This window comes from Polistes canadensis, unplaced genomic scaffold (genome assembly GCF_001313835.1).
Source record: "Polistes canadensis isolate GaletaPanama2010 unplaced genomic scaffold, ASM131383v1 scaffold_2, whole genome shotgun sequence".
Lineage (NCBI taxonomy): Eukaryota > Metazoa > Arthropoda > Insecta > Hymenoptera > Vespidae > Polistes > Polistes canadensis.
The window spans coordinates 781,490-805,144 of record NW_014569549.1 but is presented as its reverse complement, the minus strand read 5'-3'; the positions used below and the strand labels follow the sequence as shown (position 1 = coordinate 805,144).

The window sequence follows — 23,655 nt, the reverse complement described above, 5'->3', positions numbered from 1 at the left end:
TTCTTCTTCTACTTACTCTTTTTCTTCAATTGCTTCATTTCATTTCTTACTACCTTATTATCAAGCGATCAAAATTTTTTTCAATAATTTCTCGATATAATTTTTTGTAATATAACGTGTCATCGAGCATCGGCATCGAACGCGCCGCGCATAAGATCCTTTAACAAACAATTACATAACCTCACTTTTAAGTACCTCTAGTGCGTCAGCTTGCAGCAACAACACTATGACATTGACAACGTATAACTACCGCGTTTCGTATGCCAAAAGTTCGAGATTATTTTCATTATTGCCTTTGAAGAACCGAACGGAAACTTAACCCGAACGACACTTTAGATTCGGCTCTTCATAAGCGCGCGATGCCATTAACAGAACTGCGCGTGGGTACAAAAGCATATATCGTTCAAACGACGAAACATAATTTCTTTTTGATTCAGAACGCCAACTTGCGACGTCTGCTTCAAATAGAAAAGCTTCATCGATTTAATGCCATCTATAAATGCACAATCCATTTAGAAACATCCTTACCAAGGGGTCAAACTTATTTTCATACATATCTACCTTACCGACGTGATGTGCAACGTAATCGTTTTACCATAAGAACGCTAGAAAGGAACCTTCACAGCAGAAAAAATGAATAAGTGCTCTTAGTTGCACGCTACTTGCTTAATCAAAATCCATAATTGCTCACTTTATTAATTATTTATTTAATTAGTTATTATTGATTGAAATACCAAACATTTTTTTCCTATGCTAAGTAAAGCAACGAAGTTTGCAACAGTAAACAAAAATGAATAAGTGCTCATATTTGTTCACTATTTGCTCAATTTTATAATATCAAATATTTTTTATTTATCGTTTATTAGTTGAAAATAATTATTACACTTTGAATAATTATGAAATGGCACGTCATGAGTGGGAGATATGTTATACACATACGCAACCACAAATTCAAGGCGCAAGCACACTTGGAAAAAAATATTCCTTGCCAGCGTTCTTACGGTATTCGTTTTAATATTAAACGATGATAAAATAGCGAGTTACATTACCGTTACAGAAAAAAGTTTTACCACTTAGCAAACATTTGAACTTTCTGAAAATGTTAACGGTAAATAACAGCATTATCGATTATTGCAAATACATCAAAACTATTCAGAAAACATCGAGATGACAGTACTGTACAAAAATTTATAATATCGTCTTCGAAATACTACTGAAGTCATTTCGTCTTACATTAGACTACTAGAAAACTCATTATTAAAGCTAGAAAGTCCCTGCTTAATACGCGACGATATTCTTGGAATTCATCCAAAATTAGATTTTTTAGTACTCCTTAACATATATTTCAACATTGCATTTGACACATTTCGAAACTCTCTATTGGTAACGAAAACTATGTAACTTATGTCTAACAGCTGATTGGATAGTTTAAAAAAAAACAACAAAAGTTAATAGCCAAATTCATTTTTAAACTATGAAATTATTATTCAATATTATCTATTATAATTATCTATTATAATTATCTATTATTATTATTATATTAAAAAAATACAATAATATTAATCTTCGTATTTTAGTTATCTTTTTAACAGGCGCATTACTTCTATCGTTGCTTATCGTATTTAATTATAGCATGTCTATGCTATCATTGTGTAATAAGATGCTTATATGAAAGAAGTATGATAATGTAGAACGAACTTAATTTTACAATTTTTAATTATCTGTTATTAGATATTATCTATAATGTATACAACAGATAGATATTGTGTAATAACATATATATGTATATATACATATAAGCACTGATCTTATAAAAGAAGCCGCAAGAAATATAGTAGCAAGATCAACACCGGAAAAGAATAAAAAAAGCGCTCGTAACTTTCCTAAGACTGTAATAAAAATCTGAAAAGTTGCTTAAAGAAATATGGCTAATTACTAGTTAACTTATGTCAAATAATAATAACCAAATATTACGATTTTACTTTTAAAAACTTTATAACAAATGCACGACAAAAATGTACAACAAATTTTTATCAAATTTGATTTTGTTTGCGATATTAATATTAATAATAATACAAAAATCTTTTTTAAATACGAATTCTTACTATAATATTATATTCGAATTATTAATTCTATGTAAATAATTTATGCGTAGATAAGATGTTAGTTATAAAGATATTCAAATATTTTTCATCTACGATAACATTCGCATGCGCGCGCAATGTTTCATAAAAACAAGATAATTATTGGAACAATATGGGGACATTAAAAACCCATAAAATACGATCCTGCGTTTAGGATCATATAGAGCGTATATATGTATTTCTCAAAATATAAGTAGACAGATCATTCGTGAGAATGGAAAACCACTAAAGTAAACATATTTAGATGTGCATGTAGTTATACTACTACTACTATTACTACACTACGTACATAGTAGGTGTTATTGATAGTGTAAAAATACTAAAAACATTCACATACATGCGAAATTGTAGTCGTAAAGTCTTCAGGTGTAAATCGTACATTTCCGTAAATGTTCGGCTACTCGCGGAGAGCGTTCTTTCGACACTCGTTAACATCGGAATCAGTGGCGTTCGGTATTACGCGATCTACGGTTGTGCCTGGCATTGCTGTGGTTTGTTCGATATCTCGCATTTAGTCGTATTATATCCAACGTGTCTCTTCCGTAAAAAGAAAACAAAGTTTTTAACAAAAATTCGCGTTTCTGGTTACAATAAAAAAAGAAAAAAAAAAGCGAAAGAAAATAAATCCGATTACGTATTTCGATATAACTGTACCCTTTCGTATTTGTTCAAAGTTGTGGTAATTTCTGTCGTTATTCGTAAATATCAAGGGAAACCATTCTCGTTCATCGCTTTTTGGTACGTGGAAGAAAAAGAAAAAGAAAGAGAGAGAGAGAGAGAGAGAGAGAGAAAGGGATCATCGTTACATCGTTTTTCAGTTCGGTATGTATAAAAATTATGCGAATTTATTCCGTCGTCATAAAACAAGAGGAGAAAATAAAGAGAGAGATAGAGAGATAGAGAGATAGAAAAAGAGAAAGAAAGAACAGCGAACGAGAACGAACATGGAAGAGCGTATCTAATATTAGAAAAAGCGTGATAATTTTTTTGAAACGCTTGCTCTCATCTGAACGTGGAACGAGGATGAGAGGAGGATGTGTGTTGTATATACGACTATATAACTTGCTTGTTGTGCGCTGCTGCTTTCGTGTCGTCTTTTCTCTCGACCTGACCAAAGTGGCAGCCAATAGAAAGCCGTCTTCCTTCGCGCCGTTACTTTTCCCTTCGCGTTTCACTTCTCCATCTTTATCTACATCGTATACTTATTCCTTTTCCTCTTTCCGCCTCCCCTCTTACTCTCTCTCTCTCTCTCTCATCTTTTTAAGTTGTAAAATAAAACAAATAAAGAATAAAAAAAAGAAAGGTCGGACAAATTCTACCTGAATACTTACTTACTGCAAGTATTTGCACGATGACGAATTTCACGCAAAACTAAAATAGCTATATTCCTGGTTGCTTTTTTTTTTTTCTTTTTACTATAGTAACATCTCGTAGAAATTCTTATTTTATACTTATCAATCGAATATAATATTATTGCATATAAATTAAATACAATTTTATTTTTATTGTTTATTATCGTTACTAAATCATTCGTGTTTTTCCATCAACGATCAATTACTTTTTTTTTTTTGACGAAATTCTAGGGGAAAATAAAAAATAGAGAACTGGTAGATCAATTAATCGATTATTTGTTTGTTCATAATTTTGTATTTCTCCTAAGTAAAAAATGTTGAGAAACAATTTTTGAACAATTTTACTTTTTTATTTCTCCCACTATGAGCCACGGTTGAAAGAGTTAAATTACAGAAATGTAAGGTATTTCATTTTTCTTTTTTAATTATCGCTGACATTTAACGATGACAAACAATATTGTAAGTGAATATGTGTATGAAAATTCGACTGTCTGCTTAAGTCGTTACAATGACGTTAAAAATTTGCTAAAATATCAGAAGTATGTTTAGCTGTATTTATTAATATTTAACATTAATCAATCTTTGACCCTATTAAATGATTAAAATGTTAACGTATGCAATAAATTTGAAAAAAAAAAGCTAAAGGCGTTTCCTTTCAAACTCACTTGTGCAGACTATTTGAATATTTTTATATTAATAAGGTGATTCATTTTGACAACTGTAAAAATCAAGACATTTTTTTCTTTCTTTTGTTTTTTTTTTTCTCACAACGAAATCGAATACGCTTTTTTACATAAATAATTCATAGTTTCGTCGCATACAAACTCATATGATTATTTTTATTTATTGGAAAAGTACCGCTAATCCGCTGAAACCGGAATTCTGAACACGAATATTAATTATAATCTGATAAAAATTATGATATGATTTCCATCCAGTGCACGTTCGTATATTCTTTTAAACGAAAGATCCAACACAAATTGTTGGAGATAATTGTCTGTAATATATTTTTCAATTTATTGAGAGCATATATTATTTCTACAAAAAGAAATAAAAATAATAAAACGAGAACAATGATCGCAATCGAATTGGGAACTGAATTTAATGAATAAGATAATTTAGAAAGATAATATTCTCTATAATAATCGATAAGGTTATTGAATCGATGAAAATAATCCAACGCAGGAAAGATAAATAATCATCTTGTTAGTCGGAATGATTCAACTTATTAGATTATATTTCTTCTAATCGATCGAAGGATCGATCGAGTTTCTTCGATATTTCGGAAGCAAAAGTTAAAAGATTAAATTTCGCTTTATCGAGTATATTCAATATTTGTTTACGAATCCGATAAAAAAGATCAAAAACATCTCTACAATCTATTTAATTCTATGGACGATAACATTCTTTGCAAATATTTGAATTTGCGAACGACTTTACGCAATACGTGAATGAGTTGATCAATTTTGAGACATGGAAGAAACAATTTTCGTTTAATCGACACTCTCGTATTATTTATAATATTTTATTAAAAAAAAAAAAAAGAAATAGAGAAAGAACATCAAATATATAAAGTACGTAACGTCCAATTTTAAACTAAACATTTCATCTTTTTTTTTATTGTAAATATAATATTTGTCTTATTATGACAATTTGTTAAACAAATGAGCAAACGATATTCAATACTGTGTCATATTGTCTCGTTTAAAACAATATGATTACCTTACTGAATAGTATAATTAAACATCTGGTTTCTGTGTATTACAATTTTTTTATAATTAGTAATTCAGTAAAAGAAGTAATTAAGCGATTGATTATCAATATTAAATTATGTGAAATTCGTTTTCTGAAAGTTATTATTTGTCATAAATTACGTTATCTTCATGCTGAATATTATTAACACGTCATTATAATAAAACATTAACATAGATTATTTTCTTTTCCGGGTTATAAAAGTCATATGTAAACTTGTGCATTAAATTTATATATTTTCGGCATTATTAATAATGCAAATAATTTATATAGTACATATCTAATAGAATTTAAAATAAATTGTTTACGAGTAAGAGTAGAAAAAAAAATATACAAATTAACATTTAATTTTAATAATTTTCCTTTTAACATACGCTAACTAAATAATTAAGTTATAAATGAATAAATTATTAATATTGATACGTTGGTAATATAAATGTCAATTTATTGCTCTAATATTAAGTAACAAAATATTTTAATTTTTCAAATATCGAATTCTGAGATGAAATCTGTTTGAACGATGAGAACCAAATTAATTCTGACCATTAAAATCCTTACAATGTTTAATTATTTTATTCCTGTTACTTTATCGTAAATTGAACATTTTTTTTTCTTATTAATTCTCTTTTCATTGTCATTCAATTAACAGTCTGTTAATATTTGTATGAATAATCTTAGGATTTATATGGAACTATCAGCTGATCAAATGTTGCTCGTTTAGGTTTGTACCTTTAATAGTAATCGTGACGTATATTTTCCAAAGTCATTTGATTTCTTTTTATCGCAGATAATACACAACGCATATTTTTCTATTACATTCATTCGAGACTCGCGATTATTTTCATGTAAAATTAACGTGTTTCTTTAATCTTTATAGAAGTTTAATTTTAAGTACACTCAAAAATTCTCCATATTTTTATCTTTCAAAATCAAACCGATCTATACAGTAATCGAAAAAACATAAATTCGACTTTAACTTAGGATTATAAAAATGACTCTTAATAAATTGACTAATAATTAATTAGAATTAAAAACGAGTACGTTCTGTAAACAATAAAATAAACATACAAAAATATTTGTTCGAGCATATAGTCTTATTTATAATCATCCACAAAATTATATAGTAATTTATCATAATTCACTGATAATAATAAAAATTGTACCATTTATATAAATCGTCTGGAAACGTTAAAATTATCATTATAAGATTAAAAATAACGTGAAAGTTAAATCCTAGTCGAGTTTCTCTTGTCATGAAGTTTGTTTCGTTGAATAGGAACGTTCATCGTATAATAATGTTGAAACGCATTAGAAAATGTTAATATAATTTATATATATATATAATTGAAATTTTATTAGAAAATAATTCAACAATTAATTGAATGTTCGTTTAACAAAAGAATAAAAAAAAAATAATCTACATAATTCGTACACTCGTAAAATAAATTGATTACGAGCGTATATCGTCAATATGTTAGACAATATATGTTAGTCAGTAGTTCGATCAACAAATCCGATACATTAAAATCAAATGATTAAGTAACTAATGCGTTTCGCAAAGTTAAAAAATTGAAAAAAAAAAAATAAAGAAGAAAAGAAAAAGAAAGTAACAAAATCATTATTTTATTCTGATTCACTTTGAATTTGTTTTTACGATTAAATGAAATGCGTCTTTAATGTTTTCTTTTAAACTGGTTAGGTAATCGAACCGTTGAACAAAGTGTAATCCACGTGGAAAAGTATTATTGCGCATCGGTCGCGCGTGTTATAAATATTTATTATGCCTAAAAGTACGTACGCGTGTTTGTAAATTGCATATTGGGAATAAAATTAACACGAGTTTCTCTCGTAAATATTTTGTCCTTACGTTAGTGAACGTTAACACTTCTCGCAATTGCATCGATCGATCGATTGGTCGTATAAACAAGATATTATAAATGTCAGATAAGCGAATCCCTGCTTTGCTGTTCCTGGAACTTATTTTTTCGGTATTTCAAAGCTCGATTATTTTTTTTCTTCTTTTTCTTTTTCTTTATCATTTTATTAGACACGATCGACGATTCGTTGGCAACGATTTTTGTCGATTTGTTCAAATTTCTTGGATTCTATTTTTAAAAGGAAGGAAACAACGACAACATGATTCGAAATTAGCTCGAAAAAGACGAAAGAATTTTTCGGAAAGATAAATAATTATCGCGTAAGCATTACTACACTATTGAATCGATAAGAACATATAGACACATCATCATATGAACAAACAAAAAATATTAAACACGTGCTTGACCTACTCCTTTTAACATGACGTATTGTGCGTACTGATTGAACATTGTCCGTTGTGAAATAGTTTATGATATAGTTTCGATCGCTTATCCTAATGAAAGATATACATGTTATTACTCTTATAATCAATTATATTTTTGTTAGATATCAAAAAAATAAAATATAAAATAAAATAAAATAAAGTTCAATTATATATTCTTCGTTATTCGTATTTTGATCGTCTAAAGTTTAACATTTTTGCAACGTAAATAACGCTGCAGTAATACGCATATATTACACGTTGATAATGATATGCTTTGACGTATGTAAAATAATGCAATAGCGTAAAATGAATTATTAAATTGTTAAAATATGAAATATATTTTCCTTATTGTTAGAAAAATAATCTATGAGATAAAAAATAATTTTTTTTTAACGATATGATGTACATAAATAATTCAATTACGTAGAGTAAGTAATACACACACAATTATTCGATTTGATTATTTTAAAATGAAATAATTACAGAAATATACTCGAGAAAACAAAATAAATATAGAATAAAAGGGATAAATAATATAAAATGTATTTTTAGATTATTTTTAATTATATCTAATTGATACCATTTTTTACAGATAAAATTTTTTCCTACTATACATTAATAGATATAAAATATTGTACGCTTGTTGTACGTTGATAAATGTTTACGGACTTTGAATCGTAACCATATTACTGTTAGTCGTCATTATTAATAAAAGTGTAAAATAAGAAAAGTAACAGTCTACTTGAGCAGTGTTGGAGAACGTTGTTACCGTAGTATAAAATCGCTCGAGGTAAGGGGATTAATTTCATACGAACTTTCACTCGTTACTTGTGGAAAGTCGTAATGTTATCCTGCGTGTGTTGGATACTTTCAGACTAGGTTGAGAGACACGAATTTAAATTCCACGCAGTCGTTAAAAATATAACCTCGTTTTGTTTTGTTTGTTTTTTCCTTTTGTTGAACGATGCAAAGTATTAATTTATCATCCTTTTTTGTTATCTGTCCAAACGTTCGTATCGTTGAAACGTTAAAGAAAAGGAAAAAAACAAACTACTCAAAAGTAAATAAAAAAAAAAACAATGAAAGATATTGGAATTAGGGAAGGGGTGAGAAGGAGAGAGAGAGAGAGAGAGGAGGGGAGGGTAAAGAAAACAAGCAAATAAATTCAATTTATATAACACAGGTACCAACGAGCAAATAACAAAATGCTGCAAGTAGTAGCAGACAGTTGAAAAAACGTCATCATCGTAACGCGTATATACGATAAATATAATGATGTCGTATTGTGGTTGTGTTCGTGAGACGTGATTTGTTATATTTGGTGTACACCCGTTATTACGTAACAATTTAATACGATCGGTTCAACGTGCATCGCGTATCATTCATTCGACCGTGTTCTTCTCATCTCTCTCTCTCTCTCTTGAAAAAGTTTTAAATTTCTTAAAGTATCCTTTCACGTTGAAACAATCCAACTTGTTTTGACACTATTTTGTAAAGTACCGTATAATAACTATACGATTGTTTATCATTTATACCAATATTATACTCTCCAATCCGTGGTTTATTTCTTATCGTTTATTATAGCGAAATCTAAATGTAACAGGTGCCGTGCGTAGAGACATTTAATAACAACATAATATAGGGAATAAGACACTTTTTTAATTTTTATTTTGATCACGAGTTCTTTCTCGCCGCCGACGCGCCTCTTTTATCTCGAAATGCGCATGCGCCGTCTACGCGCGTGTGTATTTCAATTTATAACGAAGAGTGTTAGAGGGGAAAGAAGAAAGACGACGGCCGTTGGTTAGACGACGATGACGACAACTAAAGTCTCGATCAAAGTTCAAGCTGCGTTGTCACGAAACTTAATTCCTTTAATCATCGAATACACGGCCTTGATAACGCAGGTATCTTTTTTTTTCCTCAAGAAAAACTTACTTCCGTTCTTAGCTTTAAACATTGGCGGCAAGTATCATTTATATATGTATACGTATATGTGGCTGGTATTAAAAAAAATACTTTGAAACGTTTTTATTTTTTTTGGTTTTTTTTTTATTTCTTTTGTATCTTTTTTTTATCTTTTTTTTTTTTCTAACGAAACAAACTCTCATTCCAACGTAAAGTACCATTAAGAGAAAGAGAGAGTATGTGTCATATTTGTACTATTCATTCTAAACCTATTCCTTATTCGATTATCAAGCCACGCATTGTTATATCTATCAAATCGTAGATAAATACAATTAATCGATACAATCTAAGACGCGTTACGATATAGCAAACTTTATTTTTGCCTGACATTGTTCTTCACTAGTTCTAACTTTTGTTGTGCAATCCTCCTCACGGATGCACGCGCGCACATTATTCAACACGCACACACGCACACGCGTATAACACGTATATATATATATATGCTATACGCGCGATCGTGTCAGATCCACTATAATTGCGACTTTAACTAAGGTCAACTGCTTCGTCTCCATTCACCCTGTTGCATCTTCATCCTCTCGATGGTGCAATTTCGTCGCAATGAGCTTTTACCGTGCAAGGATGTGACCGATAATTTACCTCGGTATTAGCTTTCGTCGACGGAAACGCGTCATTTTTGTTTATCTGTCCATTCATTTAAGAAGATTTTATTCCTTTTCAGAAGCGTAGAAAGGTGATACCAAAATGGCGGAAGCTCATTCAGCCGTCGCATTCAGTTTTTCCATCACCCACGAAGGTTTTGACGTGAACTTTGACCGTGAGGTACTAAATCTCGTTTGGTTGTCCGGCGTACGATCTTGGAAAAAGAGATTCTTTAGATTTATGGTAAGTCGAAGAGAAAATGCTCTATAATGTTGGATAGAAATTAATTTAATTTATTTTTTACATTTTAGAATAACTTGAGGAGTGGTGTATATCCTGCGTCGTTGGGAAGCTTATGGCTTACCGTTATTATTGTCACCGCGATTCATTTCGCCGGATACAAAGTTCCTTACGATCTCGTTGGTAAAGTTGCACCATATCTTTCCGGGTAATTTTTATTATTTTCATTTAATTATTAATGTTACAAGAAATAATAATGTCCTATTTCATTGGCATGTTTTTTTTACTTTTGATCTTTCGTGTTTTAGGTCTTCTATACCCGCACACATCGCTGGTTCGTTTGTAATCAGCGTACTTTTGTGGTTGATCGTCATATATATCTTACGATACATATTGAAATTGCTTCTGATTTATAAGGGCTGGATGTACGAGTTAAGAGGAAAAAATAAAAAACCTTCCAAAATGACTCAGATATGGCTCATACTCGTAAAACTTCTTTCTGGTTGGCACAAGCCCATGCTTTATAGCTTTCAAGGTTCGCTGCCTCGACTGCCTCTTCCTTCGGTAGAAGATACTATGAGACGGGTTAGATAATGTTATGCTTTTTTCCTTTCATGTGCTATCCATTAAATAATGTTAAATAATGAATGACATAGGAAAAAGATTATACCTCGAATCGACAATTCGAATGAGGAAATTTTTAGGAAAAAAGTAAAATCAAAATAAAAGAAAAAACTGTTATCGAGACGAATTCGAAGAAGCTTCTTAATCGATTGCATACGAATAATTATTTACAATTATCATATTGTACGCGGTAAAATTAATGTATTATTTATTTTTCGTAACAGTACCTTCGTAGTGTCAAACCACTATTGGACGATGAAAATTATATTCGTATGGAAAGATTAGCTAAAGAATTTCAAAATGGTATAGGCGTGAAACTTCAACGATACTTAATACTTAAGTCTTGGTGGTCTACCAATTATGTATCCGATTGGTGGGAAGAATATGTTTACCTTCGAGGTAGATCGCCGCTCGTTATAAATTCTAATTTTTATGGAATAGATGCCATTCTCATGCATCCAACTACAAATCAAGCTGCACGCGCTGCTAGCACTATTCATTTTTGCTTACAATATAGGCGGCTCATAGAACGTCAACAACTCGAACCGGTTAGTACGATATTATAATTTGAAAAAATTCTCTTGTTTTATATTTAAGATATTACGTGTCATTCGAGATTATTATATTTTGCTTCGTTTTGTTATTTTGTTTTATTTTTTAGATTTTATTGCAAGGTATTATTCCTTTATGTTCCTGGCAATATGAAAGATTATTTAATACTACAAGAATTCCTGGTATTGAAACAGATAAAATAATTCATTATCAAGACTCCAAGCACATAGTTGTATATCACAAAGGAAAATATTTCAAAGTCCTTATTTATTACAAAAATAGAATCCTTTTACCTTGCGAAATAGAATTGTAAGGGCCTTTTATATTAAAAAATAATTAGATTATATTATTTATATTTTGTTCTAATCGAAATTCATTATAATTGATAAATGTTCATTGTCTTTAGACAAATTCAACAAATTTTGAAGGACAAATCTGAACCAGCGGAAAGCGAAGAAAAACTAGCTGCATTAACAGCTGGAGAAAGAAAACCTTGGGCAGAAGCCAGAAATGAACATTTCTCGAAAGGAGTAAATAAAATTTCTTTAGATATAATTGAAAAAGCAGCATTCTTTGTTGCCTTAGATGATTTCCCATACGAATACGACACTGTGAGTAACAATAATTTTATTAAATATAAGCATTTCAAATATCTCTTTAATTAAATGTTAATACAATGATTTTCTATTTCTAGCAACATCCTGAAAAATTAGATAATTATGGCCAAATTTTGTTACACGGTAAAGGCTACGATAGGTGGTTCGACAAGTCTTTTACTTTATGCATTGGAAGTAATGGGAGAGTAAGAGATACGATTTTGCTAGCAAAACTTATAAAGTCGTAAAATCGTAAGTGTATCTATTTTAACTGTTTGATTATATATTTTACAGATCGGCTTTAACGCAGAACATTCTTGGTAAGTTGTTTTTTATGTAGAAAAATACATCAAGCACGAATAATAATTATGTGACAAACTGTTCGTGCATCAATGACGATAAGGAGATTGAAACATATATGATAGTTTACTCGTTTTTTATATTTGTACTTTGTTTGTTATTATTTATTCCTCGTATAACGTTTCTTCAGTCTTTGATATTATTTCTTTTTTTGATTATTATAATTTCATGCAAAAAAATTATTTTGTCTAATTAGTTTCACAGATCAAACTGATAATAATTTAATTTAATACAAGAATTTTTGTAATACAGAAATAATATTATCATGCAATTGCATGAATATTTATCAAATTATATTTACTTTAGTAAATTTTATTCTGAGATATGTAAACAATAAGTACTGCAGGGCAGATGCTGCGGTGATGGCACATTTCTGGGAATTGTTAATATACGAAGAAGCCCACCGAGAGTAAGAATTTTAATTCGAACTGAATGGTTTATAAATGTTTTATATCTGTATTATTTTCTCTTTCTATGCTTGGCTTGGTGTTGGTAATATTTTATTAGGTGTTGGTGATACTTTTTGCTTTGTATAAGCCAAAAAAACTTATTTTTTATATTTAAGTGTTTATCTTTGTTTTTAAAAAAATATCATGGAACGGATCTTGCTTGATACAAATATTATCAAAAATATTTCACCTAACTTGTATACTTGAAATATCTTTATTACTTTTAATATAATATTCCAAAATATTAAAAAAAATATATATATTTTGTTAACATGAAAGATTGGAGGAACTATATAAATGTCTTATTATTTCTTTGTTTCGATCTCTACAGAATCACCGATGAGTACTTGACGGTAAAGGAGTGATCCAAAAAATATTTGTTAATTTATTTATTCATATTTTGATCTTCTGCTTCTTAGGGCTGATGCACCTGTTATGGGATCTCTCTGGGAATATGTTATTGCTAGTACTTTGGAGACAGGGTAATTCTCTTTTTATGTTTGGATTTTATTTATGCTATATTGAAAATAACACCATTAACGACCCACGTTTATTTATTGTGCTTTTTTCATATTTTTTAAGTGTTTGGTAAATGTGCATGACTAACAAACAACCTAGTAATTATCTATTTCTTATGTCCCTTAAATATGTAATTTTTATTATTACTGTTCTGAAAGAATTGCTTTAATTTGTAGGTTGTAAAAATAATTATATTTAAATAATACTCCTTAGTTGAAACTGTTATTTATCTATCAGATACAAACCAGATGGAACCAACGCAGGTACTCCAGAATTTATACCACCAATCCCTACCCGACTCCAATGGGATTTGTCTTCCAAATGTATAGAATCTATAAATCATTCTAACGAGGTATTCAATCAATAATAAACACGTACAAACGCATATAATCATACATATGAGAAATTATTGATAACTTATTTTTATTCATAGATTGTACAGAAATTAATAAATGATATTGAATTGCGTATTTATGTTCACGACAATTATGGTAAAGGTTTTATGAAAGCCAGCTCAATGTCGCCAGATGCATACATACAAATGGCATTACAATTAGCGTATTATCGTGATGCTGGAAAATTCAATCTCACTTACGAGGCTTCCATGACAAGACTATTTCGCGAAGGTAGAACAGAAACCGTTAGACCGTGCACCATTGAATCTGCTGCATGGGTCAAATCTATGGAAGATAAAAATGCAACGGTAAGATAAATATAATTAAGTCATATCGGTATCTACTTGAAAACAAAAATAAAAGAAATACGAATAACAATTGTATTTATATTACAGTTAGACGAAAAATATAAATTATTACAAGCAGCAGGACAACAGCATCAACAAAATTGTCAGGATGCTATGTGTGGCAAGGGTATAGACAGACATCTTTTCTGTTTATATGTAGTGTCTAAATATCTTGAAGTAGATTCTCCATTTTTGAAGGTATTTGATATAAAAATCTTTCAATAACAATATGAAATTATATATAAAAAAATTTAGTGATAAAGTGAACAAAAAATTATTTAGGAAGTCTTAAGTGAACCTTGGCGATTATCTACGTCTCAAACTCCGCATGGTCAAACTTCCAAATTAGATTTGAAGAAATTTCCCAATTGTATTTCTGCCGGTGGTGGATTTGGACCTGTTGCCGATGATGGTTATGGGGTTTCATACATTATTGCTGGAGAAGACGTTATATTCTTTCATATTTCTAGTAAACGCAGCTCATTAGTAACGGTAATGTACAATAATCAAATATTAAATTACCAATCAGACATGAATGAACTGATAAAAAAGTTATTTTCTAAATTAATCATTATACTGGTTATACATTTTGAATAGGATGCAGCTAGATTTGCACAACAAATAGAAAAGGCATTTGCCGATATGAAGACATTGCTTTTGGAAAGGAAGAAAGTTCAACAGCACAAGAATGGTTCTACATAAGGAATTTATTTATTGGTGCGTCAAAAGGCTATGAAGCACACATCAAAAACTGTTACAAAGTATATATATCAAAATTTAATTCTTAATATTTTAAAGAGTTCACATTGAATACATGCAAATTTGTACTCTTTATTATTTTTATACGAATAATTGTTACAAGGTAACTATATAATAGGGCATTTGTATAAAAAGAAAAGGAAAGAATTTGCTCTTTTTCCATCAATGATTTATTATATTTTGCTATGGAATAGTTTTTTTTATATATCTTTAATGTTGTTCACATCAATAATACATTTTAACTTTTCTATACACACTTCTTTTATATAGAATTTTAAAACAGGACATCATAAAAATGCTTAAATACATGTGCTAAGCATTAAAATTTTTACAATACATTTAAACAACAAAACGATAAATAATGCAATCGCATTTATATTGAAATCACAAAATATTCAATCTTTTATTTTCATATTTATTCACATTAAATATTTGCTTCGTTGATTGCAACAGTTACAGTTTTAATATGCTATTCTTATAGTGATTATCATAATTTACCGATACGTGACTGTCTTTAATACATCAAATACTATTCGAACTTAACTTTGGACTAAATTGTATTTTGATCGAGAACTCTATAATATTTATTGCTCGTATAAAAGAAACAATACGAATGCCTGAAATATTATGTGATCATATCAACTTTTAGTATAATTAAATATATTTAAGAATGCCATAAACTAATATCTGCAACCTATCAATGCAAAATTTTATAATATTTCATTTTATTTTATACTAGGAAAGTAATGTTATTATATATATTTTCTTTAATACATGTTTGTTAAAGGTATTGTTAGAGGTACTGGTGCTCTTAATTAAAAATATTTCAACGTTTGACAATGCAATTATTATTCACTTTTTATTATAGTTTTAGTTAACAAATGTTTCTGTAATCGTCTATATGCATCTAATTAAATATAAATCTTTACGATTATATGTTACTAAATATTTAATATCTTCGTAAACTGTATAAATTTTGAAAAATAATTACATATCGAGTTTGCAATTTTTAAACTTTAAACAAAAGTATTACTTATTATATAATATGAATAAATGACATATTTACGCTTTATTTTAAATAATAAAAAATTTTATTCTATAAATTTATCAATGCAATAAAATTTAACGTTTTTCTTTTTATCATATTCGTTTAAGCGTAGTCATATATTATTCTTCATTAATATTTGCACAAAAATATGTAAAATAGCAAACATTTGTAATATTTATATATAAATAGATATATACAGCGCATAATAAATAAGATAAATAATATATTATATGAATTCAATTTTCTTATTATATAATCATATAACTAATGAATCACAAAAAAAATATGTTAGATATGAGAATACATCAGATATGTATAAATATAATAACATACAAAAATTATTTCTTCTGATTTTTATCTTCTTTAGATATTTGACTTTGTAATACTTTATTTTTCTTCGCGGTTTTGTGTTCGTTAGAAATAACTACATTACGTATCGTAGAATGAAGAAATCTTTTATTAATTGTCTCTCTAGGTTTTACCCATCCTGATGGTCCCATTATTTCAGCTCTTTGCGCACCAAGTTTTGCTTCATTGAGTAGAGCTTCAATTGCAAGGCTGCATATAAAACATTCCATTAAACATAAATTAATTTTATATATACGTATGTGTGTGCATGTAAAAATTATTTTTCAAGGAGTATATAATATATCGATAAAATATTAAACATACGCGTTTAAATCCGTTGTGTTCATATTTGTTAATTTTTACTAAAGACCAATGAGCCTGATAAGAGATGAAGAGGAAAACCTATAAATTAAGAAAAGTAAATAAAATATTAAATTTAAATATGAAACACATATATATGAATGAAATTAAATATTTGAGCCAAACAGATATAAAATACGTTAAACAATCAGTCAGAAAAATGTCAATACCTTAACAATGTGTTTATAGCTGAATATTAAATTAATTGGTTATGTTAACTTCTCTGAATTAAAACGAATCAATCTTACTTGTAAGGATCAACAATCAACGAATGGTCAGGTGCATCTCGTTGCAAGCAGCGGCACGCACTGCAGTGACTGCGCCTCAAAGCAATATCGATATCTCGCAATCTTATCGATATTTCGATCGATATCCTAGAGAAGAATAACTCGAAGCATCTACTAGCGTAAAGCATCTCTAGCTGTCACAAGTTGTCACTCCTGATATTTATATATACTTATATGTGGTTATATATGTGCAACTGTATGTGTTGTATGTTTGTTTATTTTAATAGAGTTTATTCTTATTATACAGTGTGCTGCAGTGTAAGCACTTATGCAATTGCAAGGTATCAAGCTTTTTAAACTATAAACTACATGTTATGCACATCTAACCTCTAAAAAAAAAACAATACATGAATAAATAATAATAGTGTTTTCAACAAAACAGCTTTGCAAATAAAATAAATATTCTCAGTAGAAGTCATACGTTATTGGCAGAATTCATTTAAGCTGCTTTTTCTGTTAAATGCAGCTAATGTTTATTGTATTATTTACTAGGTAGCATCCTAGTAGAAAATATTTAAAACACCATTATATTTAATTTATTATGGAAATATACAGGAACCTATGTTCTACCAATGGTAGCAAAATTTTTGTTCAGCCTTACGCTTACATTTGTTTTTATCATATATAAATTAAAACACTGTCAGTTTACAAGATTTGAATCATTTTGTAAAAAATGAAAAAATTACACCAAATCAAGTCGGTAATCATGAAGTATTATTCTCGCAAACTGTCACTTATATCTTGGATTACTATGTTAGTATAGTGTATTTCGATTCTTATCATATTGTTCAAAATTATGATAATGTTATTAATTATAATTTTGTTTACTATGTTTGTAAAGGAGTCTGGGATAGCATGAACGTTTCCAAGAAATAGATTAATAAAATGACAAAGACACGAATCTTGTGAACGTTTCATTGACATCACTTTTTCTATTGATTTTAATACATTTTGGATAATAAAAAATGTCGCAAACAACAGAAATAATACAAACAACTGGAGAAATTACAGAAGAGGGACACGAAAAAGCTCAAGTCAATACTCCTTTACAAGTAGTCAGAGTACCCGTGAAACATGCCAATCTTGGAATACGTAGTCATGCGATGTACATATGCATCAATTATTTCTTTCAATTATTAATTACAGGTTGCACGTTTAATATAATATTTTTAATGTTTAATATTTTTTTTAGGGACATGAGTACAATGGTCGAACTGACATCATTCAGTACACTTGGAAAAATACAACCCTTTTTAGTTACAATCACAACCACTGCTGCATTATTAGTTGATTTACATTGTCATTTAACCGACAAAGAAATATGTGGATATTTGGGTGGACATTGGGATATTAATTCTCATAGTAGGTATATTTTGTATGTTGATAAATAAATTTTATTTTATGCTAAATGGTAATACATAAAGAATAATATTATTTATTGATGCAGATCTATCCATAACATGCGCATTTCCATGTCGATATTCTGGTAAAGATAAATCGGCTGCGGCTGCTGTAGAAGCAGAAATTGCAAAAGCCATGGAATGGAAGCATGTAACTCTTGTTGGTTGGTATCATTCACATCCCAGATCGCATGCTTCGCCATCTCTCAGAGATGTTGACGCTCAATTAGATTATCAAATTAAAATGAAAGGACCTAGTGATAACAGTTACATGCCTTGCGTTGGTTTAATATGCTGTGAGTTTCATTTTTCTTTTCACTTTCTAAGCTAATATCAAATGTATTTTAAAGAATTTAAACGTCAATTCTTAATATAATTATAGCTCCTTACAACATGGATGGTAATTGCTATGAATCAAATTTTAACGTCTTTTGGTCACTGCCACCTCCTGAAAATCGACCTCATGAATATCCACGTCCTATGCTTCTTAGCTATACTTTATCTCAAGAACATTTTCTTGCTCAGGATACATTAGAAGAAATAGTAAGCTATATATCTGTGATTAATAGAATATATTACAATCGATAATATATTATGATTCTATATTATTTATTTTCAGAGACGATGCATAGAATATTATAGGAGCGAAGGAGGTATTGATTTTACTGCTAATTTTAATAACAATACTACATACCTTGAACGTTTAAGAGTAAGTATTTTTTTTAATAAGATAGTGTTTTACAGTTAATATAAAACCTTAAGAATACAGAGAGAGAGAGAGAGAGAATGATTTTTATATTCTTATTACGCAGTGTTCTTTAGCATCCAAATTACCTGGACGTAATCGTGCTAACGGATCTTACTGGGATGTAATCAGAGAAATGATTTGTCCTGGTTCAAAAGATGGGAATACACCGGAATTTCTTACGGTTAAATTTCCACTTGTACCAGTATCCGAGTCTCTTGTTCCTCCGGTCCCACCTGGTGTTAGTCTTCCAACTTACAACGCAGCAGTCTTTCTAGCACCTGTAAACTTTAAACCAGACAGTGCGATAATTACACCTACATCTAAACCATTTGTCATGCAACCGTCTACTTCTAGAGACAATGTCAGAAAAGATAGTGCTACAGGAACAGACACAGCATCCATAACACAAATAAAAGATGCGAATACTGGTGTGTCTAAACATATGTCACCACCAGAAATGATTCGAAGTTTTCAATCGGGTGAGCTAACGGTATCAGTGAAGAACACAAAATGCGATTACGATTTTCCATCAACAGATTTTTCCAAATTACCCAATCCTGTGGGAACTGATATTACGGGTAATAAAACTCGGGCCTCAACTACCCCTGATTTTCCTTTAACGGATATTACACACCAGATAACTAAGTTTCAAGACTTTACGAAATTAGCGAATTTTTCTGCCGCCGATTTAGCAAAGTTGTCCGGTTTTCCGATGCCAGATTTTTCAAGAACATCTTCGCCCTCGCCATCGGCATATATGAGAAACATAGCTAATTTATTCGGCCCTTTTGGTAAAGTTTCACCCGCGAGAGAGACAGATGGTACGGAACGTAAAATAAGTGAATTTTCAATCGGCGAAGTTACTCAGTCGCCATTTAAACCTACGTCAGGAAACGTAGATCTTGGAAAAAATGTTTCTATTAGTGCGGAGGATTATTCCAGTGGGAAAAAATTAGACATTCAAAATGATACTAAACTTGTTCGATCCAACGAATATCAAGGAACTGAAGATCTATCCAATTCTTCCAGTATTAAATCTGATTTTGGTGGTATGCTTGACATGACCAATTTACACAAGAAACAGCAATCTCAAATCGGTGATATAAATGATACGTCGCTTAATTTATCGAAGGATCGTCAGTAATTCTTATATTACATCGATCAATTTAATCTTGACGATAAAGTACACGTGAACATTGCGAATGTTTATAATAGCATTTCTCAACCCTGTTGTTTAAAGCACTTGACGATCCCCTATACTCAAACAGATATCATACGTTTAATTAATCTAAGGTTTAATTAATTTTCGGTCAAGATAGTAGTTCTTAAAAATTTAACGTTTTGGGTTTAGCAATGCTAATTTACAATGTACTCTTTGTGAGTATTTATATGTACGCACGTGCGCATGTACTTAAATAATCATATATTTAAGGAACCTCGTATTAAAATTTATTTTTTTTTTATATTTTTCATTTATTTTTTATTTATAAAACATACTTTTTCTTCTATAAGAAACAGTACTTTTCTTATCTTCTATAAGTATGTATTCGTATGTACGTTCTTACACTGTACATTGAAAATGAATTTTAAAATGAAAAAAAAATAGTAAACTATATACTTTTGATTTCGTGAAATTACTTATACTTTACATTACATATATTATTAATGCAATTATTGATGCATTTATTACATTTTTAAAAGTAGGAAAAGATGGCGCTGCATGGCACGTTTAACCAAACGTGCTTTTTTCATGTGTTTCATGTCATGTTATACGTTTTCTATTTCAATTTAAAAAAATATTTAATTTTATTTATCTTCTCTTAAAATCAAATTTCAATGAAAGATAATAATTTCGAATTATCTCTTTTTATATTGAAGAATAAATATAAACAATATATAACGTGCAAAAACGAATGATACATTTTTAACTTGGACTCACCAAATAGGTTATGCCACTAGTTTTTAATAATAATTTAAATATAATTTGGATCTTTAACAAGATTAATATCAAACGTCGGAAAATAGAAGAATAACGAAATTAAATATTAATTGAATATATTTATATTTATATATAAAAGAAATGGATGAGTTATCAGTTACCGAAAATGAGTTGTTACAGAAACATAAACGAGAACGTAAAGAATTACAAGGTAACTTTTATTAATTTAATACTCTTCCATTAAAAAAAAAATATTAATTTACTATTGCCTTAATATTGCAAGAAAAATATCAATATTTTGCAATTAGAAAATATTTTACATGACTATATTTCCCTTAGAATTAATTAAATAAGAACTGTAACGCATAAACATTGTGTTTATTATATTTATTGCAGCACAAATACAAGTACTGAAGAAATCAATCTGTAAGGGTGATAAAAAAAAGAAAAAAGAAGTTGCGGATGAAATAGCACGCAAGGAAGAAGATTTAGAAAAGAAACAAGACGAGGAATTAGCCAGATGGAAAATATCCCAGGTAACTTTGAATGATACCGATGCAGAAAATGTAGAAGAATCGTCTAATAAAAATGACGAAATAGAATCTAAAGAATCCGAAAAAGTACAACAGAGAATTTCTAAAGCTCAACGAAGAAGATGTAAAAAAGAGAGTGCAGAGAGAGAACGTAATCAAAGAATCATAGAACAGGAAGCATTCAACATCTATGGAAAGAGAAATATTGAGATACAATCAATTAAAAAAATCCTTTACGAACGTGATTTAATGTTATATGAAATTCCAAGTGATGGTCATTGGTACGTTGAACAATAATTTGTATGTTTACGTAACGAAAACTATTATTTATTTTTTTTGTTTTAGTTTATACAATGCAGTTGCACATCAACTTAAAATGATTGGAGAAATTCCATTGAGTTTAAACGATTTAAGAATGAAAACTGCCATATATTTAAGACAAAATAGAGACGATTTCCTACCGTTTATTTCTAATCCAGATTCAGATCAGTTATTATCACCTGAGCAATACGAAAAATATTGTAACGACATTGCTGAAACTTGCGCTTGGGGTGGTGCAATTGAGGTAAATCTTGTAATAAGTTTTTTATAAAAAAAATATCGTGTTTATACATAAATATGACATTTGTAAATATTTTAAATGTGTCTAATGCAGTTGCAAGTATTGTCGCGTATTTTGGAACGTCAAATTGAGGTCATACAAGCGACAGGTACTCCCTATATCGTCGGAGATGAATTCAGTAAGAGAAAAAGAATAATATTAACATATCATCGTTACATGTATGAATTAGGTGCTCATTATAATTCAGTTACTAAATTTCTCAAAGCAGATGAAAGCTGATCGTACATTTTATTATACTGAAAAAACGTTCTTTTTAAAATGCAGTCATGAACTTATTATATAACGTAATAAATAATTCTGATTTAATTTTATGTACACATCAGATTTATTAAATACGTTTAAATCAATAAGTACATACATTGAGATAATAGCATCTGATATCTAATTTTTTCAAATCGTGTGAATATACTATCGTTAGACTGGTATTTTATATAATAGATTTAATATGGTAATCAAAATAATTCGGGTTGTCAATTTTTCATTATTTCATTATTATTATTATTTGAAAATTATACAAAATTAATTAATAAGAATGAATTAATCAACCAGTTTTTTATTTATTTTTAAACTTCTTTTACGTTAAATAAAATGATAGGATTTACTGATTTGATAAAATTTAAATATTAAGAATATTACAAAAAAAATAAATCAAAGAATTATTGCAGTTTACAAAAGAACAATTGCGGTGTTGTAGAAATATTACTTAAATGCAGTATACATATCAACGGTGTTCTAAACTAGGGATTTGTTATTCTCCGTATGTGTTAGAAATATTCTAATATTTCGCATAATAGTTCATGTATTAAGAAAAAGAATTAACTCTTTGACCAAATTATTCGTATTCAGAACATTTTAGAAAGAGAATAGATTTATATAAAATCGGCAATAATACATATAAAAATATAGAAGTGATATATCATCGATAGGATAACAAAAAGACAACAATGCCAACGGGGAGGACGTATTTCGTTGAGTGTATAATTAATATTTTTTATAAAATCCAGTAAATCGGCGAAACCTTTGCCAATTTTTACTTTCATACTTTATATTCAATTTACTTTTACACAATTTTTTATTGTGTAAATTACGTATTGATTAATAACAATACGAATGTACTGCCAATTATTGAATATGTCTTGCAGTCTAGTACTTGACTTTTACAATAATAATTTTATATTTACGATTTGGTGAATCGTTCTTTTTTGGAAGTCTTAGGATTTAAGTCGAAGTCAAATGTATATTGTCTCTTTTTCTCTCACTTCCTCTATTTCTATCTCTCTGCCATAGAATGCATATATTAAATAAATAATATATAATGTTATGATCATACTTAGTATATTATTGAAATATTGTAAATATTGATGTATGTATCAGCGTGTGTTTTCATGTGAAATAAATAATATACAAGATG

General features: G+C 29.1%; 3 protein-coding genes and 1 long non-coding RNA gene across 10 annotated transcripts; 3 read left to right on the top strand and 1 right to left on the bottom strand.

The window, feature by feature from the left end:
* The first annotated feature begins 2,480 nt into the window (after nucleotides 1-2,480).
* On the top strand, nucleotides 2,481-15,801 carry LOC106785091 (carnitine O-palmitoyltransferase 1, liver isoform). Of its 6 annotated transcripts, XM_014745297.1 has the most exons (16): nucleotides 2,481-2,966; nucleotides 10,198-10,361; nucleotides 10,430-10,566; nucleotides 10,667-10,943; nucleotides 11,207-11,530; nucleotides 11,644-11,843; nucleotides 11,941-12,145; nucleotides 12,229-12,336; nucleotides 12,425-12,450; nucleotides 12,837-12,899; nucleotides 13,359-13,421; nucleotides 13,696-13,810; nucleotides 13,892-14,161; nucleotides 14,249-14,398; nucleotides 14,483-14,692; nucleotides 14,798-15,801. In XM_014745297.1, the coding sequence occupies exons 2-16, from the start codon at nucleotides 10,221-10,223 to the stop codon at nucleotides 14,900-14,902; spliced, it is 2,394 nt and encodes a 797-aa protein (XP_014600783.1). In that variant the 5' UTR covers nucleotides 2,481-2,966; nucleotides 10,198-10,220; the 3' UTR covers nucleotides 14,903-15,801. The 6 variants fall into 6 exon arrangements, with proteins under 6 accessions (XP_014600783.1, XP_014600774.1, XP_014600740.1 ...); XM_014745288.1 differs by lacking the exon at nucleotides 13,359-13,421 and having other exon boundaries at nucleotides 2,482-2,966; XM_014745254.1 differs by lacking the exon at nucleotides 12,837-12,899 and having other exon boundaries at nucleotides 2,485-2,966.
* Nucleotides 15,802-16,482: 681 nt separating this feature from the next.
* On the bottom strand, nucleotides 16,483-17,050 carry LOC106785157. Its single transcript, XR_001381495.1, has 3 exons — nucleotides 16,886-17,050; nucleotides 16,680-16,757; nucleotides 16,483-16,565 (listed from the first exon to the last, which is right to left on the bottom strand). It is a non-coding gene; the product is annotated as an uncharacterized LOC106785157 (long non-coding RNA).
* A 91-nt stretch (nucleotides 17,051-17,141) lies between these two features.
* On the top strand, nucleotides 17,142-20,375 carry LOC106785121. Of its 2 annotated transcripts, none has more exons than XM_014745309.1 (7): nucleotides 17,142-17,283; nucleotides 17,844-18,107; nucleotides 18,195-18,364; nucleotides 18,450-18,698; nucleotides 18,785-18,945; nucleotides 19,022-19,111; nucleotides 19,215-20,375. In XM_014745309.1, the coding sequence occupies exons 2-7, from the start codon at nucleotides 17,968-17,970 to the stop codon at nucleotides 20,292-20,294; spliced, it is 1,890 nt and encodes a 629-aa protein (XP_014600795.1). In that variant the 5' UTR covers nucleotides 17,142-17,283; nucleotides 17,844-17,967; the 3' UTR covers nucleotides 20,295-20,375. The 2 variants fall into 2 exon arrangements, with proteins under 2 accessions (XP_014600795.1, XP_014600803.1); XM_014745317.1 differs by lacking the exon at nucleotides 17,142-17,283 and adding an exon at nucleotides 17,319-17,755.
* A 297-nt stretch (nucleotides 20,376-20,672) lies between these two features.
* LOC106785147 (OTU domain-containing protein 6B) lies at nucleotides 20,673-23,651 on the top strand. The gene is made up of 4 exons (XM_014745351.1): nucleotides 20,673-21,300; nucleotides 21,486-21,903; nucleotides 21,968-22,187; nucleotides 22,278-23,651. The coding sequence occupies exons 1-4, from the start codon at nucleotides 21,231-21,233 to the stop codon at nucleotides 22,461-22,463; spliced, it is 894 nt and encodes a 297-aa protein (XP_014600837.1). The 5' UTR covers nucleotides 20,673-21,230; the 3' UTR covers nucleotides 22,464-23,651.
* The last annotated feature ends 4 nt before the right edge of the window (nucleotides 23,652-23,655 follow it).

Bases quoted from the DNA above. Each gene is read 5' to 3' on its own strand.
- LOC106785091 (XM_014745297.1), top strand. From the start codon at position 10,221: ATGGCGGAAGCTCATTCAGCCGTCGCATTCAGTTTTTCCATCACCCAC. The intron at 10,567-10,666 runs GTAATTTTTATT...TTCGTGTTTTAG, and splicing joins GTTGCACCATATCTTTCCGG to GTCTTCTATACCCGCACACA. The intron at 12,451-12,836 runs GTAAGTTGTTTT...TAAGTACTGCAG, and splicing joins TTTAACGCAGAACATTCTTG to GGCAGATGCTGCGGTGATGG.
- LOC106785121 (XM_014745309.1), top strand. From the start codon at position 17,968: ATGTCGCAAACAACAGAAATAATACAAACAACTGGAGAAATTACAGAA. The intron at 18,699-18,784 runs GTGAGTTTCATT...ATATAATTATAG, and splicing joins TTGCGTTGGTTTAATATGCT to CTCCTTACAACATGGATGGT. The intron at 19,112-19,214 runs GTAAGTATTTTT...CTTATTACGCAG, and splicing joins CATACCTTGAACGTTTAAGA to TGTTCTTTAGCATCCAAATT.
- LOC106785147 (XM_014745351.1), top strand. From the start codon at position 21,231: ATGGATGAGTTATCAGTTACCGAAAATGAGTTGTTACAGAAACATAAA. The intron at 21,301-21,485 runs GTAACTTTTATT...TATTTATTGCAG, and splicing joins AGAACGTAAAGAATTACAAG to CACAAATACAAGTACTGAAG. The intron at 21,904-21,967 runs GTACGTTGAACA...TTTTTGTTTTAG, and splicing joins ATTCCAAGTGATGGTCATTG to TTTATACAATGCAGTTGCAC.